Genomic DNA, 23,548 nt, shown 5'->3' with positions numbered 1-23,548 from the left:
AGATTTGTTCTAGAAACGCTCACCTCATACACGATAATTTTTCAGAGTGTACAGAAATGTTTTCTGCAGAAAGTTCAGGTAATCTGAGAATGGAAATACATCTTCCATTTTTTTGTTTGGTCACCAGTTTAGACAATAATTAACATCAAAGTTTTTTGTTTATAATCACAACTTTTGCACACTGTCTGTCTGGAATGGGTGACTATGCACAGATATTGGAACAAGCCTTCACGATGGATATTTCCTAGTTTATGTTGATGGCACATGACAGATGTGTACAAGAAAAAGTATGTCATTATTACTCAGTGATATTTGGCAAGAAGAGCCTCTACCTGAGGACAAATGAAATATGGCATTTCCAAAATTGTTCCTCTCTTTTGCTCAGTTCACTACTGAAATGCTTTGTGCATTTTGTTATTAGCAGCATTGTTTAGATGAAGTAGCTCCATGAAATTATAATAATGTGATTATTTGACATGTGAATTGGTTAGTATTACATTCTTTCGACTTTTTAGTTGTGATCTACAGAAAAGTAGCAATACTTCTGTACATACTGGTTTGCTTGAAAAATTATATGTAATTTTTTGATACCTTTTGGCATTATCTGTACATAATTTGATTTTCTGTACACAAAGATGTCGCTGTGTTTGCATAACACAGAGTGGGCAAAATGAAACTGGCCCAGAAAATATTTACAGTGATACTGATGCAAGATTGTCTCTTGTTGACAAACGTCACAGAAAATGCTGGAAATGGCCACTGTTGACATCGGTGCAGCTCTGTGCTCGATTTATCAAACTGTGAAACTTGCATAATTTATCAACACAGAGAGCATGAAATGCTAATGAAATATGTTTACATTCCTAAATTATTTTTGAATGTTTGTTGTGCCTCTTATGTATGTCACTACTATCCAGCAGTAGTACCCAACAGTAGTCAGTCATCATATTTGTTGCACATTGCCCCTGATAGTGTTGCTCCAATGTATATAAGGTCTTATGAAATCTTTTCCCACGTTCATCAGAGACTTGTCCAAGAGCACCAGCAGGAAAAGAGTCCAAGTGTGAAGAATGTGCAGTTTTAATGACATGTTGCAACTAAGATTGCAGCAAGACTGTAGTGGCTCATTGACTAACATGTCACTATTGTCTGCTCTCTTGTTTCCAAAGAAATCAGAACAGTTTTTTGAAAGAATTCCAGCAGTCCAGATGGCTAAAAGCTGTGATAAAATCAAGATCATGAATAAGTTGTCTAATTTGAGGGCCAACAAACGCTGTGCTTTCACTTTGGCTTCACACAATGCAGGGAATTTCTGACATAAGCACATAAAACCACGTCCACCTTTGTCGACTGCAACAACAAATGACTTCATAAGTCCAAGTTTTATGTGAAGTGGTGGTGACAAATTCACCAACAGAACATTTTCTACATTCTTCCAACCATGTTCTATTTGTGTATGGGCAGACCATATCTGTCTGTCATAATGACTCTTCCAATCACAGCTATCTCATTCACAAAGAAAACAGCAATTATTTGTATACCCAGACTGTAATCCTGCAAGTATCCCAATTACTTTGAAGTCAATGTGGATTTGCCACTTGTGGCTGTTACATTGAATTTTATTCAACAAAACTTCCATATTGCTGTATGTTTCCTTCAAAATAGTGGTATAAGCTATGGGAACAGGAGGATGTATGTTGCTGTTGTGAAGGAACATCACTTTGATGCTAGTTTTGGAGCCATCAACAAATGGTCACCATTCTGCTCATACATGTTTCATTCCCATAGTACACTCCTGGAAATTGAAATAAGAACACCGTGAATTCATTGTCCCAGGAAGGGGAAACTTTATTGACACATTCCTGGGGTCAGATACATCACATACATCACATGATCACACTGACAGAACCACAGGCACATAGACACAGGCAACAGAGCATGCACAATGTCGGCACTAGTACAGTGCATATCCACCTTTCGCAGCAATGCAGGCTGCTATTCTCCCATGGAGACGATCGTAGAGATGCTGGATGTAGTCCTGTGGAACGGCTTGCCATGCCATTTCCACCTGGCGCCTCAGTTGGACCAGCGTTCGTGCTGGACGTGCAGACCGCGTGAGACGACGCTTCATCCAGTCCCAAACATGCTCAATGGGGGACAGATCCGGAGATCTTGCTGGCCAGGGTAGTTGACTTACACCTTCTAGAGCACGTTGGGTGGCACGGGATACATGCGGACGTGCATTGTCCTGTTGGAACAGCAAGTTCCCTTGCCGGTCTAGGAATGGTAGAACGATGGGTTCGATGACGGTTTGGATGTAGCGTGCACTATTCAGTGTTCCCTCGACGATCACCAGTGGTGTACGGCCAGTGTAGGAGATCGCTCCCCACACCATGATGCCGGGTGTTGGCCCTGTGTGCCTCGGTCGTATGCAGTCCTGATTGTGGCGCTCACCTGCACGGCGCCAAACACGCATACGACCATCGTTGGCACCAAGGCAGAAGCGACTCTCATCGCTGAAGACGACACGTCTCCATTCGTCCCTCCATTCACGCCTGTCGCGACACCACTGGAGGCGGGCTGCACGATGTTGGGGCGTGAGCGGAAGACGGCCTAACGGTGTGCGGGACCGTAGCCCAGCTTCATGGAGATGGTTACGAATCGTCCTCGCCGATACCCCAGGAGCAACAGTATCCCTAATTTGCTGGGAAGTGGCGGTGCGGTCCCCTACGGCACTGCGTAGGATCCTACGGTCTTGGCGTGCATCCGTGCGTCGCTGCGGTCCGGTCCCAGGTCGACGGGCACGTGCACCTTCCGCCGACCACTGACGACAACATCGATGTACTGTGCAGACCTCATGCCCCACGTGTTGAGCAATTCGGCGGTACGTCCACCCGGCCTCCCGCATGCCCACTATACGCCCTCGCTCAAAGTCCGTCAACTGCACATACGGTTCACGTCCACGCTGTCGCGGCATGCTACCAGTGTTAAAGACTGCGATGGAGCTCCGTATGCCACGGCAAACTGGCTGACACTGACGGCGGCGGTGCACAAATGCTGCGCAGCTAGCGCCATTCGACGGCCAACACCGCGGTTCCTGGTGTGTCCGCTGTGCCGTGCGTGTGATCATTGCTTGTACAGCCCTCTCGCAGTGTCCGGAGCAAGTATGGTGGGTCTGACACACCGGTGTCAATGTGTTCTTTCTTCCATTTCCAGGAGTGTATTAAACAGACCATTCAGATCACTGCAGTAACAGAGTGAGTCTTCCATGTTAAAGGATGATGTAAAGGCAGCCTGATGATGTCAGAAGAAACAAACCCTAGCATCCTCGTCTAGCAAATTGCACTGTTTCAGACGCAAACCCAAAAGTTCACCTTTTTGCCTAAGAAAGATTCAGATTCCTAATGAGTTATTCAGATCATTTTGTGTCAGGAAATGTGGCATCGTTTCTTCATAATTGAAATCATAGGTTGCATTCTCCACATCTGTACTAGATTCAACCTTGGTTTCAACTTCCAATGACCACATGTCTGGAAGAACAGGGTCAGGTAAGGAAGACCCATGTGGTATGGGTTGAATAGCTAACTTGAGAAAGGGATACTTGATAGTCTTTCTATCCTTGCCCTTCACTCTGTTATTTTAACCATGCAGAAATAGCAGTCATCTACATGATTGGTAGTTTCCCTCCAGATCATCTGAATAGCAAAAGGCATTGCAACTTTACCTTTTTATTCACCCAACCTTTAACACAAGGTGAACAGTTCACACAAACAATATGTGGTACCAATTTTTGCTCCTGATCACCTAAATTGCACCCAAAATGAAGATCGTAGAATTTCTTCTCTATGGGTGTCACATGTCATCTGCCTGATTGAATAGTGTACCACCCACAGATGTAACAAACATTATTTGGGTGATTTAAAGATACACATGACACTGTACAAATATGGACAGAAAATGCACCACTAAAACAAAACAAAACACTCAGCACAAGGTATATTTATATTGCACTATTTACACTTGTGAATGCACAGCCAAACAAAGGAAGGATGTCCTCATGACTCATAAGAACATGGTCTTCAGCAGCAACAGACAGTGAGTCACATGCACTGTTGATATGTTGTAAAAGATTAATTATAAGAAAAGTTTCTGGTAGTCGCATCAAGAGCATGGCAATAATAGGTTGTCTTTCTTAAGAAATTTACCTATCTGATTTTTATAATCAGTCTTGTGTAATTAAGTATTTTTAAAACTGAGGGTGCTACATAAACAAATAACATATTCATGCTCCGTGTGTGTGTGTGTGTGTGTGTGTGTGTGTGTGTGTGTGTGTGTGTGTGTGTGTGTGTGTAAGGGGGGGGGGGGGCGGTCAGGGTCAAAATGCATAAGAAACATGTCCATTTCCATTACTGAAAATTTTTTTGTTGATCAGTGTTATTTGAGTACACCTGGCTGTTTTGCCTCACAGGTAAAAATCACAGGGAGAGAGGTAAAGTAGTTGAGGTGGGTAGGAGATTGCACTGCCTCTGCTGATTGTCCTGTCCTCATTGAACAACTTTTGACCTTATGACAAGGTTGTTGAGGCAGCACTCTTGCTCCATTCTGCTGAAAACATCCATAAAGTCATTCAACTTCTGTGAGTTGTTTGACATGGGGATAAAACATTTTCTCAACATACCAATTAGCATTAACAGTTTGGTAAAAAAAGATCATATTGTGACATGGGCACAGACATGTTGCACCAAACACTGACCTTGAGATTGTGCAATGGCTCTTCAAAGTACTGACGAGGATTTTCTGGTACATAATGGTGCACATTCTGTGAGTTCAATACCCTAACAAGATGAACCAGGCACCACAATAAGAAATGAAAAACTGAGGATTCAGAAGTTCTGATGCCACTTCACTCAGAATCCATCAGTAGATACACATGCATAGACATGTGGCAGCAACCGACTGGTGCATAAAAAACATGGTTTCCAGCATTTTCTGTGAGGTGAAGTTCTCCTATTCATTAACAAGGGTCATGCCCTCATTAGTATTAAAATATTTTATGGGCAGAAAGTGGCCATTCCCACAGGTAGTCATGCACAGGCATCATCAGTTGCAACAAATGGTACAGTAGCAGACTGTAGTGGAGTAAGGGCTACTTTTCCTCATCATAAGAGCTGTTGGCGCTAGTAGTAAGATGGTGGAATTAGCTTGCAGTTTGAACAGCAGAAGGAACAACAAAATAGAGCAAAAGGATAAATCATCTTAGAAATTTCCTTTATTAATTTTGCTTTTAATTACCTTAAAAGTAAAACTTTTGTGAAACAATTATAGGTGTGTTGTCTAGTCAGAAGCAGCTGAAGTTGATATGAAGATTGTCAAAAATCTAATACTGAAATTTAATGTGCTAAGAAGTCAGTCCTGGTGTGGGTTTCATGTGGGACACTTTGTGTCACCTATGATCAACTTATGATCATACTTTGAGGAAAGATACTATATAATTATGCCACATTTCAAGGGAATTTCATATCACACATGTAACTGAAGTGATGATCAGTATAGATGAAGGAAAGAGAGTTTAGTACAAATTTTTGAGTGCAGGAGCACAGCACAATTAGCTGCCTTGAAAAATATCAGTCAATGAAATCTCTTTTTATTATTCAGGATGATAGCATAACCCATTAGTTACCTATATGCTAAGAATGTTATTTTCATCCAATAAGTGGGACATCTACAAGTGTTATAACCTTTAATCACCAATAATTGTGTGGATATTCAAACACACTCACTTAGAAACAATAGCTGGTTACATGATAACAACTCAGTATCTCTTATTCGACTGCCGTGCCGTGACATGTGGCCGGCGCAGTTTGTAGCTAGGTGGCACTCCCGCGCTCAGCCGAGTTGCGGAGTGCCTCTATCACCGTTTGCGCGTACTGTCGTGGTTGCACTGTTAAATGTCATGGCACTGTCACAACACTTTTGCCCCCTTGAAAAAAAAAAAAAAAAACACTCACTTCCTTGGAGACATGGACAGTGCGGAGACATCCATGGCCTCTTGTGAGGCCCCGAGAAGATCCCGCAGAGAGACACGAGAGTACGGCCGAAAATGTCCAGGACGGAAGCTCGTGCGTGGAACGTGCCTCCTGGACGAGATGATGGGTGAAAACTCCATAGCAGCATCCATAGGTGTCGTGGACCTGGGTCCCGGAGAAGGCGGTGTCGCGACTGGGACCGGTTCCAGCGTACTCGGAAGTGATAGCAACATCGGCTGGATCAACACGTACGGTAGATCGGCAGCAGCAACAGGACTGGCTTCTCGGGCTGGTGGAGGCGAAGGAAGGGGCGGTGGCACCGCCATGGCCACCACTCGTGGGCGCATCTGGTCATAATGGCGAACAACCAAGCCATCATCCGTACGTATTTCACACAGCCGGCGGCCGCGAAGAGCCTTGACCACCCCTGGAATCCATTTAGGGCGAGATCCATACCCTCATACCCACACGTCGGTGCCCACCGAGTTTTTTCCCGCACTAGGGGACACAGCACAAGGCCTGACAGGGTGAAACAGGTGCAGTAGAGTGTGCGGTTGGTGGCCATGCAAGAGCTCAGCAGGGCTGCGATCACCCAGAGGCGTGAAGCGATAAGAACTCAGAAATTGCAGCAGACCGTCATCTGTGGAAAAATCACTAAGGAATTTTTTCATCTGGCTTTTGAAAGTGCGGACAAGGTGCTCGACCTCCCCATTCGATTGTGGATGGAAGGGCGGTGCTGTAACATGATGAATCCCTTGTCCAGTACAAAAATCACGGAAGGCCTGCGAAGAGAACTGAGGGCCATTGTCCGTGATGATCGTGGATGGAAGGCCTTGTAGCGCAAAGATATTGGACAAAGCCAGCGTCGTCGCCGCAGTGGTGGGCGACGGACATCGAACAACAAACGGAAACTTCGAGAAGGCGTCAATCAACAGTAGCCAATAAGTACCGAGGAAGGGACCGGCAAAGTCAGTGTGCACCCGTTCCCATGGCTGCACCGGATCAGGCCACAGAGAGGGCATTGTATGAGGTGCAGCCAGTTTTTGAGCACACTGACCACACGCAGCAACCATGTGGGCGATGTCCAAATCAATACCGGGCCAATAAACGTGCCTGTGGGCCAGGGACTTAGTCCAAGAAATACCCCAATGGCCTTTATGCAACAGTTTGAGAACATCTTTGCGAAGAGAGGCTGGCACCACGACCCGTGGAGATGCGCCATCTGTGGCCAGAAGAACAACACCATTACGAACAGACAGACGAAGGCGCAAGGCATGGTAGTTGCGAAGGGGATCCGATGCCCGGCCCTTGGTCCTGTACGGCCAACCCCGTTGAACAAAACCGATCACCTGACACAGGACCGGGTCCCGCGCAGTAGCCAATGCAACCTGTGAACCTGTAAGTGGAAAACCCTCGACCGCACGACATTCTTCCTCATCAATGTGGAAACAGAGTAGTTCATCACGATCGAAAACCGGGTTGGGGCCCATCGTAAATCGCAACAATGCGTCAGCGTTGGCGTTCTGGGCCATGGGGCGATAGTGAATCTCATAGTGAAAACGAGACAAGTATAAGGCCCAACGTTGCAGGCGGTGAGCTGCCTTATCCAGAAGCGACGCCGATGGGCTGAACAGAGAGACTGGCTTGTGGTCAGTGATGAGGTGAAACTTAGAACCATACAAAAAAACGCTGAACTTTTTTAGAGCATAAATGATAGCGAGCACCTCCTTTTCGATTTGAGAGTAACGCCGTTGCGCATCGTTGAGGGTCTTGGAAGCATAGGCGATGGGTCGTTCCGACCCATCCTCATACCGATGGGCGAGAACAGCCCCTAGGCCATACTGTGACGTGTCAGTCACCAGAACCAAGTGCTGACCCAGACGGAATGTGGCGAGACAAGGCGCCGACTGCAAATGAGCCTTCAGGCAGACAAAAGCCTGCTCACACTCGTCGGACCAATAGAAAGGACGTTTTTGCGTAACAACTGATGCAGAGGATGAGCTACCGCCGCTGCGGATGGAATGAATTTGTGATAATAAGCAATCTTGCCTAGAAACGCCTGAAGTTCTTTGACCGTAGACGGCCGGGGTAGAGCGTTAATGGCTGCAACGTGCTGATGTAGAGGACGTATACCCTCACGGGACAAGTGGAAACCAAGATACACAATGGAGGGTTGGAAGAACTGTGACTTGTCCAGATTGCACTTCAACCCAGCCGAATGCAAAACCCGAAACAGTGAACGCAAATTGCGAAGGTGCTCCTCAGTGGAGACCTTCGTGACAACAATGTCATCCAGATAGTTTATGCAGCCGGGAAAGGAAGCCGTGAGCTGTTCCAAAAACCGCTGAAAAATGGCCGGCGCACTAGTGATGCCAAATGGTAATCGCTGGTACTGATACAACCCACAAGGATTGTTGATGACGAGAAATTCCTTGGAAGAAGCATCCAACGGCAACTGATGGTACGCCTCCGATAAGTCAAGTTTGGAAAAGAACTGGCCCCCAGTGAGCTTGGTAAATAACTCCTCAGGACGGGGAAGAGGATAAGTGTCAATGAAGCTCTGAGCGTTGACAGTGGCTTTAAAATGACCACACAATCGCAGACTCCCGTTTGGTTTAGAAACCACCATGATTGGTGATGCCCATTCGCTGGAGGTAACAGGAAGGAGAATCCCTGAAGCTGTTAACCTGTCTATCTCAGCCTTGACAGGTGCACACAACGCCACCGGAATAGGGCGTGCCCGGAAAAACTTAGGGCGAGCTGTAGGTTTAAGAGTAATGTGGGCTTCAAAACCAGCAGAGAACATGGACAAAAATTCAGAACACAATCCATCCAGCTGTTGATACGGAATATCCTCAGATATGAGGTGCACATCATCATCAATGGAGAACCCAAACAGCTGGAAAGCATCATAACCGAACAGGTTTTCAGTGCCCGCATGATCCACCACATAAAACGTGAGGGGCCTAACAACAGACTTGTAGGCAGTGGAAGCATCAAACTGGCCAATGATAGGAATTTTCTGTTTATTATAAGTTCTCAGATTTTGCGTAACTGGAGACAAGGGAGGGGAGCCCAACTCCAAATACGTGCGAGAATTAATGAGAGTTACTGCAGAGCCAGTGTCCACTTGCATGCGAATGTCGTTATCCAGAACACGAACAGTATCAAACAACTTATTTGTTTGAGAAAGCACACAGTTAACATCCATGTCCAATGCCTCGTCCTCGTCGACAGGAACTTTAGGGGGCTGACACACAGAAGCAATGTGGCCTTTTTTCCTACATGAATTACACGTCGCCCAACGTTTTGGACACGCGGCCCTGTCATGCTGTACAAAACAACGTGGACAAGAAGGAAGTGCGGAACGAACCTGCTTCTGTGGTTGCTGTTTTCGCTGCAAGCGTTGCGGCCCAACGTGATGTTGTTTACGCGAGTGAACCGCCACCACATCTTCGTTCTCCTGTGAAACAGGCAAATTGTCCATGTCGAAAGTTGACTGTGCAGCGCCTACATCACACCACGCGTCTATTTGCACACCAGCAGCATGAGACACTTCAAAGGATTGAGCGATGCTTAGAACTTCCGACAATGACGGGTTTGGCAGTTGTAGGGCACGTTGCCGAACTTCTTTATCAGGAGCAAGCCGTAGAATAGCATCCCTAACCATTGAATCAGCATAAGACTCATGATGAGTGTCCGTGACAAACTGACATTTCCTACTCAGACCGTGTAGTTCCACCGCCCAAGCCCGGTAAGATTGATGGGGCTGTTTATGACACCGGTAGAACGCCACGCGGGCGGCAATGACGTGGGTGTTTTTTCAGTAATAGTTAGACAATAAGTCACACATTTCTTGGAAGGACAGAGAGGCAGGTTCCCACAGAGGGGCTAACTGAGATAGCAGCATGAGGAAATCCAAGATAGAAATAACGACTTACACATAGGAGCGTCGACAACACCGAAAGCCAAGAAGTGTTGCAGCAAACGCTTCTCATAATCCTCCCAGTCTTCAGCGGCCTCATTGTAAGGAGGGAATGGAGGTGGAGAAGAGGAACACAGACGATGAGTAAGTGACGTCGACAACGACTGAATAGCAGCCGTCAGCTGTGTTTGTTGTGCCTGAATAGCTCCCGCGCTCAGCCGAGTTGCGGAGTGCCTCTATCGCCGTTTGCGCGTATTGTCATGGCAGCACTGTTAAATGTCGTGGCACTGTCACAACAACAAGGGACATGGAGTAAGAAATTGAGTGCTATGTATGTCACTAAAAGCAGACCAATCTCAGCACAAGGTTTAGTACAAGTAAGTACTTTATTCAAACAGCAGTTCCTTGTGTGACATATCTACCAGAGCAATTCTCTGGTGGCATCAATACAGCCTATTGATGAAATGTCAGGGGAAATTTATGACCAATCACAGAGATAGTTCACAAGTTTCCCTGTAAAATAGTTTCCTAGGACTTGATGGAGTATACACAAAAAGAATAGGCTGCCTTAAAAGTATTTATAAAGCAAAAACAGCCAAGTTCATCTTGACAGTCTGAAGTATGTGATGTTTGAAGTGTATTTTAAATGAAGACCCAGAACCTTAATAAAGGTTTGTAATTGCTGGTAACTGTTATGTCACTACAAACTCCTTTGAAGCTTCATGGCTAAAGGAAAACTGAATGAAACTGGTTTTTCTTAGGTTGTCAGAAAGGGAGTATAGCTTTGGGTAGATTTCTTGCACAAGCAACAATTTTAATAGCCTCATTGATTGTTCTATAGAATATACCAGTACATTGTTTCACATTATTGTTCCTATGTTGTTTTCTGTTGTTACTGTGACCTTTGCATGTGGCAATGCTTCACAAATATAAAAAATTCATGTTTCATCATACTTCAGTCACTGTGTTGAAGTGTAGATCTTGCCTATAACTATTTGTCAGATTGGAGGAGGGGAAGGATTTACCAGTTCCATTAGGACTGTGCTTAGCAAAGAACCATGGAGTACCAACCAAGCTTTGGGGGTTATGACAGCTTTAATTTTTTATGTGAATAATCTTTTAGGGGGAAAACACAGGTTTGTGTGCTCAAAAATAAACGAATTTTAAATGTTACCTGAATAAATTGGGAGGTATGAAATGTAAATTTTAAAAATATATCTTTTTGATTGGTGTAAAAGTGATTTAAATCCTAAGAATATTGATGGAAAATCCACAAAAATGTATAAAGCTTGTGCTGAATGAAATAATTTTTGTTTCTTCTATATAAAATCATCAGTATTAGCTGCATGGTAATGCTTTTTGCTGTAGGTGTTCTTTATGGTGTTACTGTTGTTTCAGTATACAAATGAGCAAGCTCAGTTCCAGAAAGAGTTATTGGCTGAAAAACGGCGCATTGAAAGTGCTGAAAATGCTAGAAAATTGGAAGAAACAAAGCTCAGTCTTCGCAAATCACAATTACGGCTGGAGAGGAGCATTATGGAAAAAGAGGAGAGGGCAGCCATGCGAAAGAAAATTGCTGAAGAAAGAAAGGTATTCTACTAAATGTGATTGGTTCATTTTGCAACTATTTCTCCTATTTGTGTATTCAGTTCATGCACAGTGCAGTTACTAGACTGTTTATATCTCAGTTCACAGAAATATGTGTCCAGATACTCTGGACAGTAACCATCTAATTACTATGTATGCTGATGATACATCTTGTATCTTCTCGGCAGACAGTGCTGCTAGTTTAAGTAGATACATACAGAATTTTGTTGACAACATAAATACCCATTTTGAGAACAATAATTAAAGAATTAATACAGACAGAAAAAATGTAATTCCCATGAAGTCATGAGCATAAAATAAAATTCATTTTATCAATCAGGATGTTCTTGTAAAAGCATACTTTGTACGTCAGTTTTTGAGTATATACTAATTCACACTAAGGAAGTGACTTTGCTTGCATTTCTATTGAACTGTTTGTCATGGTGTGTTAGCACTTAACTGTCCTTGTGCGGTAATATGTTAATCAAGTCAGTGGCAGTGAATGAGCAGTTTGCAACAGATGTTTCATTTTGCTCCACTGGAAAATTTTGTGTATGGAGACTTAGTCATAAGAAATGAAAGTAAAGCTTCTGATTTATATACTTACCAAATACATAAAATTAAAGGTGGCCACCCTCAAACCAGGAACCACCTGAGTCCACAAACATCTGCATTTGTTTCTTCTTCTGCTGCTCTAACCATTTCTGAATGTTGTTTTAAGAGAACAACTGTAGTGTGCCACTACACAGCGTATCGTGTGGCCAGTGCATTGCCACGGCCTGAGCACCACCTGTGAGTGGTTGCAGAGTGCTGGCCCTGGAGAGGGTGAGGCAGGCAGTTGGTGTGAGCATGTAAACAATTAATGGCTTGAGGAAACAGTTACTGCCACCTGTGGTTGGCTAGTTTGTCCAACAGATAGGTGAAGTGGTGGACTCTGAATCTGAGATGAAATCTACTGGGTGTTCTGTTTCATTGTGGCATTGGAATTTGTATTTATGACCAGCTTGAATGGATTGCATTTATTGACAGCACAAGGGAAACTAGAGAGAAGCTCAGTTGTTTCTGCAACATGTGAGTGGCACTTGGATGGCATATGGTAATATGGTGCCTCTGATGGGTGTATACAGGGTGAAACGTATTTAAACCGACAAACTCTGGGAGGTTGTAGGGGACATCAAAACAAATATTTTTCCCTAATGTCATTTTTTCCTATGAAGAGTAATTAAATCGGTAGAGGAAGATTTACCTGGCGGCAAATTAATTAAACCAACAAACACTTTTCCATTTTTTTATGACCAAGAGACAACACATTAACACAACCCAATTTCAATTACAGTAGATTTTCAAAAATGCCTCCATTGACATGTAAACAATGGTTACACTGTCAGATCGTATTCTGTCCAACACGGGCAAAAACCCCAGGAGTATCCTGAATTGTTCCTGCTGCTGCTACTATCCGAGCAACCTGATCCTCTTCTGATGCAACAGGAGTTGCCTAAACAAGGTTGCGCATCTTTCCCCACACAAAAAAGTCCAGAGGAGACATATCTGGGGATCAAGCAGGCCATGATAGAGGACCACCTCTACCAATCCATGTTTCTGGGAACCGTTGGTCCAGGAATCGACGCACACAACGACTGAACTGTGCCAGCACCCCATTGTGTTGGAACCATGTGTGTTGTCTTGTAGGGAGTGGGACGTCTTCCAGCAACTTCCTCAAATTGCAGCGTTCTTGCCGTGCGACGGCATCCCTGTCCAGGTAATCTGCTAAATGACCCGGTCTCACGCAGATGTTGGTACACAACAGCAAAGGTCGTATGATGCAGGATACGGCGATTAGGATATTTTTGTTGATAAACCCACTGTACAGCTTCTCCATTGTGGTGTGCTACGTAGTACGCACCAACCATATCAGTGTTCTCACTCCAGGTGTATCGATCCATTAGTAAACAGAGACAATGCACTACTGCACTGGTGGACAGCAGTTGCCTACAACTGAAGAGCGTAATACGCCCTCTAAGAACTGAAGATCGTAATACAGCCTCTAACAACGGAAGAGCGTAATATGACCTCCATTGGTTTAAATAATCCTCATGGGCGGTTTTTTAGGTTAGATGGCCTCGGGCAAGTACAGAAAGGGCAACAGCCTCAACGGGTGCGGGGCAAAGTCAGGACATGCGGGGACCAAGCAGCAATCGGTATTGTAATTGTAAACTGTCGAAGCTGCGTTGGTAAAGTACCAGAACTTCAAGCGCTGATAGAAAGCACCGAAGCTGAAATCGTTATAGGTACAGAAAGCTGGCTGAAGCCAGAGATAAATTCTGCCGAAATTTTTACAAACGTACAGACGGTGTTAAGAAAGGATAGATTGCATGCAACCGGTGGTGGAGTGTTCGTTGCTGTTAGTAGTAGTTTATCCTGTAGTGAAGTAGAAGTGGATAGTTCCTGTGAATTATTATGGGTGGAGGTTACACTCAACAACCGAGCTAGGTTAATAATTGGCTCCTTTTACCGACCCCCCGACTCAGCAGCATTAGTGGCAGAACAGCTGAGAGAAAATTTGGAATACATTTCACATAAATTTTCTCAGCATGTTATAGTCTTAGGTGGAGATTTCAATTTACCAGATATAGATTGGGACACTCAGATGTTTAGGACGGGTGGTAGGGACAGAGCATCGAGTGACATTATACTGAGTGCACTATCCGAAAATTACCTCGAGCAATTAAACAGAGAACCGACTCATGGAGATAACATCTTGGACCTACTGATAACAAACAGACCCGAACTTTTCGACTCTGTAAGCGCAGAACAGGGAATCAGTGATCATAAGGCCGTTGCAGCATCCCTGAATATGGAAGTTAATAGGAATATAAAAAAAGGGAGGAAGGTTTATCTGTTTAGCAAGAGTAATAGAAGGCAGATTTCAGGCTACCTAACAGATCAAAACGAAAATTTCTGTTCCGACACTGACAATGTTGAGTATTTATGGAAAAAGTTCAAGGCAATCGTAAAATGCGTTTTAGACAGGTATGTGCCGAGTAAAACTGTGAGGGACGGGAAAAACCCACCGTGGTACAACAACAAAGTTAGGAAATTACTGCGAAAGCAAAGAGAGCTTCACTCCAAATTTAAACGCAGCCAAAACCTCTCAGACAAACAGAAGGTAAACGATGTCAAAGTTAGCGTAAGGAGGGCTATGCGTGAAGCGTTTAGTGAATTCGAAAGTAAAATACTAAGTACCGACTTGACAGAAAATCCTAGGAAGTTCTGGTCTTACGTTAAATCAGTAAGTGGCTCGAAACAGCATGTCCAGACACTCCGGGATGATGATGGCATTGAAACAGAGGATGACAAGCGTAAAGCTGAAATACTAAACACCTTTTTCCAAAGCTGTTTCACAGAGGAAGACCGCACTGCAGTTCCTTCTCTAAATCCTCGCACAAACGAAAAAATGGCTGACATCGAAATAAGTGTCCAAGGAATAGAAAAGCAACTGGAATCACTCAACAGAGGAAAGTCCACTGGACCTGACGGGATACCAATTCGATTCTACACAGAGTACGCAAAAGAACTTGCCCCCCTTCTAACAGCCATGTACCGCAAGTCTCTAGAGGAACGGAAGGTTCCAAATGATTGGAAAAGAGCACAGGTAGTCCCAGTCTTCAAGAAGGGTCGTCGAGCAGATGCGCAAAACTATAGACCTATATCTCTGACGTCGATCTGTTGTAGAATTTTAGAACATGTTTTTTGCTCGAGTATCATGTCGTTTTTGGAAACTCAGAATCTACTATGTAGGAATCAACATGGATTCCGGAAACAGCGATCGTGTGAGACTCAACTCGCTCTATTTGTTCATGAGACCCAGAAAATATTAGATACAGGCTCCCAGGTAGATGCTATTTTTCTTGACTTCCGGAAGGCGTTCGATACAGTTCCGCACTGTCGCCTGATAAACAAAGTAAGAGCCTACGGAATATCAGACCAGCTGTGTGGCTGGATTGAAGAGTTTTTAGCAAACAGAACACAGCATGTTGCTATCAACGGAGAGACGTCTACAGATGTTAAAGTAACCTCTGGCGTGCCACAGGGGAGTGTTATGGGACCACTGCTTTTCACAATATATATAAATGACCTAGTAGATAGTGTCGGAAGTTCCATGTGGCTTTTCGCGGATGATGCTGTAGTATACAGAGAAGTTGCAGCATTAGAAAATTGTAGCGAAATGCAGGAAGATCTGCAGCGGATAGGCACTTGGTGCAGGGAGTGGCAACTGACCCTTAACATAGACAAATGTAATGTATTGAGAATACATAGAAAGAAGGATCCTTTATTGTATGATTATATGATAGCGGAACAAACACTGGTAGCAGTTACTTCTGTAAAATATCTGGGAGTATGCGTGCGGAACGATTTGAAGTGGAATGATCATATAAAATTAATTGTTGGTAAGGCGGGTACCAGGTTGAGATTCATTGGAAGAGTCCTTAGAAAATGTAGTCCATCAACAAAGGAGGTGGCTTACAAAACACTCGTTCGACCTATACTTGAGTATTGCTCATCAGTGTGGGATCCACACCAGATCGGGTTGACGGAGGAGATAGAGAAGATCCAAAGAAGAGCGGCGCGTTTCGTCACAGGGTTATTTGGTAACCGTGATAGCGTTACGGAGATGTTTAACAAACTCAAGTGGCAGACTCTGCAAGGGAGGCGCTCTGCATCGCGGTGTAGCTTGCTCGCTAGGTTTCGAGAGGGTGCGTTTCTGGATGAAGTATCAAATATATTGCTTCCCCCTACTTATACCTCCCGAGGAGATCATGAATGTAAAATTAGAGAGATTAGAGCGCGCACAGAGGCTTTCAGAAAGTCGTTCTTCCCGCGAACCATACGCGACTGGAACAGGAAAGGGAGGTAATGACAGTGGCACGTAAAGTGCCCTCCGCCACACACCGTTGGGTGGCTTGCGGAGTATAAATGTAGATGTAGATGTAGATAGGAAAAAATGACATTAGAGAAGAATATTTGTTTTGATGTCCCCTACAACCTCCCAGAGTTTGTTGGTTTAAATACTTTTCACCCTGTAGATGGCACCATTTCATTGGTAAGCTTGCTGCCCATTGCATTTGCTGTTTGAATATTCTGGCCTGTACTTGTGCTCATGGACAGTACTGTGAGTGGTTATACGTTACTCTAATGCCATAGGTTGTAGTATAGTTTTAATTCCATAAGTTTTTTTGTCCTGTCAATGTTTTGTAAGATTGCTGGATTCATTGGATGCCTAGTGTAAAACTGGATAATTGCATAAGAATAGTTTTTGCAGTTATTAATTCAATTAGTTGCCTAAAATTTTTTAGTTAAGTGATTTTAAATTAAGTGCTGAGCTCTAAACTGAGTTTTGTTATGAAGAGTATGCACCATTGTGTTCAGAGTACCTTATGTAATAAGGTTGTCATTTATTTAAGGTAATTGGGGCATGTACATTCAGGTTTACCTAAAAGTCCTACTTTGTGCCACCATACAGCAAGGAAGTGTTCATTTCAGTGAATTGGTTTGAGGCTGTGTAATTTGTCATGTTGGTAAAGGCTAATATTGTTCTATTTTTCAGATGAGTAGTATGTATTGATTTATAACTTGTATTTAGTGGCCAATCTGAAACTAAAGTGATATCCTGTGGTTGCAACTGCATCACTCCAAACCATTGTTTATACATGTACTGAGTTACCTAGTGGAAACGGTCTGTGACACCTTGTCAGCAAATCAGCCACTCACCTATGATAAGAAATTTTCTTTAAATGTATGGAAGTCTAATTTAACTTATTAATTGATTGCAAGTAATCATTCAGACGAAGAGGTAGAAGAATGTTATGAGACAACACAACACTTAACAGAGAGAGAGAAAAGAAATGCATGTATTGTTATGATGGGTGATTGGAATGTGGTAGTTGGCAAAGGACCAGAAGGAAAAGCTCTGAGAAAATTTGGACTGAGAGAAAGAAATGAGCGAGGGCAAAGATTGTTGGAATACTGCAATGAAAATTTCATGGTAGTTGGAAACACTCTATTTGATAACCACAAAAGATGACAGTATACTTGGATATCTCGAGTTGACAGCAAAAGGTATCAAATTGATTACATAATGCTACAACAAAGGTACCAAAATTGTCTAAAGAGTGTCAAAAACTATCCAGGGGCAGATATTTATTCAGATTGTATATTAGTAATAGCTGAGGTTCTAGTTAAATTGAAAAGAACCTAGAAAGGACAGAAGAGAGAGAACATTAACATTGAGAAACTGAAAGACAAAGGATTGTGAAAAACTAGAGAATGCATATTGTGAAATCATGATGCAAGGACAGGAAACGGAATGCACAGAAGGAAGATGGGATTGTTTTAAAAATGGGATCAAAAAGGCAGCTTTGAGTCAAGCAGAGAAAAAAGTAAAGAAAGAATGGGTAACACCAAATATGATAACGACAGGGTGTATACGACCCAGGACAACCGGGAGATCCAGGAAAAACCCGGGAATTTTTTCATCTTGGAGAAAACCGGGAAAAATCCAGGAATTTTTTAAAATTCTGGGAATTTTTCATTGTTTTAGTTTTCAGTTAATTTTTTGTAATTTTGACTGGTAAGAACCGATATTCTAACAAAGGATATTACTGTATCCCGCTACTGCAGAATAATACTGCAGCAATAAAACATGAACTAGAGAAAAAAAAACGAAAATAAAACTTAAATTGCAAAGGAAATGTGCCATATACAAAAACAAAACACAGTGCTCATACAAGCGTCTGCCAACAGCAAAATGTGTAAAAGGCTTTAGAGAGAGTATGCAATGCTTCATAACAACAAATTGCCTCCCATGAGCGTGACGTCACAACTGTTTACATTTAGATTCGTTTTAACTGTTACGAGTGGGCTCATGCGCATGCGCAGTTGAGTCGATGAGTAGTACTTTCTCCCACTTCTGGCTACAGAAATGTGGTTGTTGGCTGTTGGCAGTCGCAGCAAGCAGCTAGATGCAACTGGGAACAATTTTACTCCTGCGCCCAACCTGACAGATTCATGCATGTGCATCAGGTCCGGTTGTAGGTGGTGTGGTGAGGAGGGGGGGGGGGGGGGGGGGCGGGGGGACAATTCATATTCTTGAGGAAAAAACCCCTGTTTCACAAAGTGCCTAACATCCATCACACTTTGGTACTCATATGATTTTGAAACACATCCCTGTTGGTTTTTGAACAAATACTAAGCTGATTTTTGAATGAATCATAACTTTATTTTTGAATGCGTGTGCATAGTGTAGGTGATGTCTATGTCAAAAGCGTTGTTATAACTACTAGCGAAATCCATAGATTCACACTACTAGAGTGGAAATAAGCAACTAACAGGAATAACAGGTAATAAAGATTACGTATTATCTCCACGGTGTATCTAAGAAAATGAAATTTTGACAGAAAATTTTTGGTCAAATCGCTACACTAGGAAGGGCCAGTTGCACAGTCCCCGGTTAGCAGTCGCTTAAGTTCTATTCTCGAAGTAGTTTGGAAGATGTGTTGTAAGAACATGTGAAAATGCCTAACCGGAGAATAATTGCATGATAACTAAACCGCTGATTCTGGCAGGGTTAGTGAAGTTAACAGGCGAATAAGTTTTGACAGTGGCAGGAATAGTTCCAGAATTAGTGACGACATGATTGTTTGTTAGAATGGGGAAGGAGAAGAAACAGGGACATCACGCAAATTATGGATGAATATAACGATTCCAAATTTATATAAAAATTTTGTTTTACTGATACGTTTCAATCTCATGCTTGAGAAACTGGGGTGTATGAATGAAATGTGAAACTAACATAAAGCTTTTTGCTTGTACTAGGCCTAATAAGCATTTGATATTGGTACTTTGTGATTTATATTCTGTCGTGTTATAAAAATGACCATTTGTGCCAAAAGAGCCTGGTTCATTTGATGTGTGTTAAAATTGCTGCAATATTAGAAAGCCTATTTTGTTTTATCTAGCAGACAGTGACAAAATAGATGTAATCAGTTTGAGAAACCACATCAGTCTTGGGTAGTATTTGTATTAAGAATTTTGCAGTATTAGACTATGACATTTTGATTTTTCATGTAGCAAAACATTTGACCAACTGAAACTTCCTGGCAGATTAAAACTTTGTGTGCCGGACCGAGACTCGAACTTGGGACCTTTGCCTTTTGCAAGCAAGTGCTCTACCACTTGCACTTGCCCGTGAAAGGCAAAGGTCCCGAGTTCGAGTCTTGGTCCGGCACACAGTTTTAATCTGCCAGGAAGTTTCATATCAGCGCACACTCCACTGCAGAGTGAAAATCTCATTCTGGAAACATCCCCCAGGCTGTGGCTAAGCCATGTCTCCGCAATATCCTTTCTTTCAGGAGTGCTAGTTCTGCAGGGTTCGCAGGAGAGCTTCTGTAACGTTTGGAAGGTAGGAGTCGAGATACTGGCAGAAGTAAAGCTGTGAGGACGGGGCGTGAGTCGTGCTTGGGTAGCTCAGTGGTAGAGCACTTGCCCGCGAAAGGCAAAGGTCCCGAGTTCGAGTCTTGGTCCAGCACACAGTTTTAATCTGCCAGGAAGTTTCATATCAGCGCACACTCCGCTGCAGAGTGAAAATCTCATTCTGGTTTGACGAACTGTGTTGAGGTAATAAACTCTTTCACAGAAAGGAAAGCACGCCATGTAAAGCTGTAGCAAGATTAGAGAGAAAAAATGCTAAGTTCTACAGATTACAAATAATGTCATCAACTAAGGATGTCAAACCAGCCAACTGAAAGCAGGAGAGGCACCACAGGACATTTTAATTTCCACTGTCCTGAATATAGTTTTATGGAATCCATTACGAAATATACACGTTTAAATTCTGCAGGGTGAAATACAGTGACGTGCGATAGAAGAATGCTGTATGAAGAGGCAGGGAACTGCACTTTGGCACACTGAAGACCAAGTAACATGCCTTACATTTCCTTGAGCACACGTGTTTTATGTATCAGATTTCAGAAAGATGTGCGCTACAAATGATCAAATTTTTGAAAATTCAATTTTTTTCTTTTCATTTTTGACATCTTATCTCAAACTCCCGATGGAGGATGGCGGGGGGAGGGGCGCCACTATCTAGTATTGCCCAGGTGCAGAAATATTGTAAATCCGGAGCTGATGCGCAGAACAGTCTGAATTATAGTGGGGAAGTGTGTAGTCTCCACGTGACCCGTGTTTACATTTAGTGATTTTCCTGTTTCTTCTTCGTTTACTGCTCTCTCGTCAAATGAAAACAAAGTGGATTTCTGTGGCCGGGAGCTATCGAGTGAATTAAAATACATTACATAGTTACGGAAGGCTAAAATATGTTATTAGTTTCAGATTTTATTTTATTTCTACTTTTCTGACAGTCAAGCATTAATCACATTGGAGAACAATGAAGTTATTTTTGTCGGTTTGCTAAAGAAATTTGGTTTTCATTAATCTTTCCCGGTGAAGCATTCAATGTATTTGAAACAAAGTGTTTAATTCCACACTATTGGCTTGTTTCAACTGCACGCTGCATTTCAGGTGCTCGTTTTCATCTTCTAGCATGTATGGCATTATGCCATAATAAAGAATCAAACACGAGACAATACGGTACTGGTACTCCCAGGAAATTTACATCCCGAAAACCACACTGAAAAGCTTAATATCGGGTCAAGGCCTACTTCATTGAGAATCTGGACATATGAATGTGCACTTTAAGTATGCAATTTAAATGTGCACATTTTAGAATGGTTCACAAAATTCCGATGCATTTGGAGTATGCTCTGATGTCTTGTTTCTTTTATGACATAATGTAAGATCTTTTAATGTTTGACACGTATGAAAATATGGGCTTCCTGCATCATTGTAGCTGAAAAAGCGCGGTGGCGCCTGTTATCTAGCGCTCTCAGACAAATACTGGAACGAACCTGTTCCTAACATGTCGCAGGAAAATATTGTGAATGGTGGTTTGAAAAGCATTACTTTAAAAATAAATTTCCTTTTACACAAGTTGGACTATATGCGAAAACGTACAAAAAAATTTCTTAAATCACAGAGCGTTTGATTCTTATTTAAAAATCAACTCTTTGATGACGAGCCATTTAGAGGAATTTCGAACCCATAAGATCAGACATCTATGTTGTTATTATGAGCAAATTGATGTAGTACTACGGGATGCCCTCTCTCCTTTCTGGTAACTAATTTATTTGTGGAAAACTTCGAGGACAAGTCCCTGGACTCGGCTAAACATTTTGCTGGAATATTTATGTGATATATCCTAAAGTGTAACAAGCGCAAAAAAGATCAACAGTATACATTATATATGAAAGTTTTGCTTTTCTAGTAGCAACAGTATGTATATAAATTTAAAACATTAACTTTCCTGTTCATGTTTTCGCGCTACTTAACAGTGATGTTGCTATTGGCTGAGAACATCACGTGATCTATGGTTTGAATATTCACTGTCATCAGCTGGTGAGATCACGTGACATGAGCTGTGATTGGCTTACAGAAGCGCATCGCCATCTCGTTTTCAGTGGTTCGGAAAGTAACATGCGGTGTTTGATGGAATTCGAATCAAAGATCTTTCCAAAACATGTTTTTTCCCTGAGTTTCGTTTTCTAGCGTGCTGGAAAATTCTATGCCCGTGTATAAAAACATAATCATTCAAGGGATTGATAAGTTTTACAATTCCTAAGGAAAATCTATTGTCATTTAATATGGAAAAAGTGTGTTTTCACCCGGGAGAAACTGTATTTTTAACCGGGAAAAATCCAGGAATTTTTTTTCTTGTCTGTGTATACACCCTGTAATGAAGATGGATGATTGCAGGAAATGGAAAACTGTAAACACAGAAGAAGGGAAGCACAACTACAGGATGTTAAATAATGAACTAAGAAGGGAGACAGAAAAAGCAAAGTAGAAATGGATGACAGAAAAGTGTGACAAGACAGAGAAATTAGAGAAAGAAGGAAAATATTATTTGATGTACAAAGAAGCAATGGATTTGACATTCATGGAAAAGAGAAACAACAATGGGCTAAAGGAAGCAGAGGCAGCAGATGGTAAAATGGTGAGTGAACCCCAAGAAATAATGAGAAGATGGGAAGAATATATAGAATGGCTATACGCTGCAGACAGCCGAGCAAGTGAAGAAGACCTTGGGACAGAAGAAGAAGATAAAGTTGCAGATGATGACAAAGGAAATGCAATACTAACTGGTGAGCTTTAAGAATCTATGAAGGAGATGAAAAATGGAAAGGCAATGGGGATTGATGAGATTCCTACAGAACTGTTAAAGTCATTGGAGAAAGAAGGGAAAAGGGAGTTGATTGAATCGTGTAATCAAATATACATGACAGGTTAATGGCCAAAGGATTTTACAGAAAGTATCTTAATACATATAGAAAAGAAAAAGAACAGCAAAAAGTGTGAGGAACATAGTACAGTGAGCCTGATATCGCATGCAGCCAAAGTCTTGCTGAGGATGCTCAGCAGAAGGCTATATGGAAAGCCGAATTGCATAATAGGAGATGAACAATTTGGTTTCAGGCGAGGAGTGGGAACTAGAGATGCCATTGGGCTACTGAGAGTGATAGGGGGAAGATACATGGAGAAGAAAAGGAAGGTGTGTCTTGTGTTCATTGATCTTGAGAAGCCTTTTGACTGTGTCAGATGGGACAAACTGATGAAAATCCTAAGGAAACAGGGAGTTGACTGGAGGGACAGACAGCTAATTAGAAATTAATATTTGAACCAGAGAGCAAGAGTGATGAGTGAAGAAATTGAACTGGGAAGAGGTGTAAGACAAGGTTGTTGTTTATCACCAACACTGTTCAATATATATCTGGAGAAAATTATTAGTGAAAGTTTTGATGGAAGGAGAGGAATTTGTATAAGGGGTCGGAGAGAGGAGTGTATAAGATTTGCAGATGACATGGTTGTGATGACAGAGAGTGCATGAGAGATGGAACAA

At 42.6% G+C, this 23,548-nt stretch overlaps 1 protein-coding gene across 6 annotated transcripts in view; it reads left to right on the top strand.

Moving 5' to 3' along the window:
* Nucleotides 1-23,548, top strand: part of LOC126185043 (coiled-coil domain-containing protein 177-like) — a 318,163-nt gene that overhangs the window by 245,700 nt on the left and 48,915 nt on the right. For all 6 annotated transcript variants that reach the window (XM_049927793.1, XM_049927791.1, XM_049927792.1 and 3 more), the window contains one exon: nt 11,350-11,541. In XM_049927793.1, the coding sequence (XP_049783750.1) occupies nt 11,350-11,541 (192 nt within the window). The remainder of the gene's footprint in view (nt 1-11,349; nt 11,542-23,548) is intronic.

The sequence above is a fragment of the Schistocerca cancellata genome, chromosome 4, assembly GCF_023864275.1.
Source record: "Schistocerca cancellata isolate TAMUIC-IGC-003103 chromosome 4, iqSchCanc2.1, whole genome shotgun sequence".
Taxonomy (NCBI): Eukaryota; Metazoa; Arthropoda; class Insecta; order Orthoptera; family Acrididae; genus Schistocerca; species Schistocerca cancellata.
Note: the sequence above shows the minus strand (reverse complement) of the source record. Positions and strands in the feature narration are given on the sequence as shown.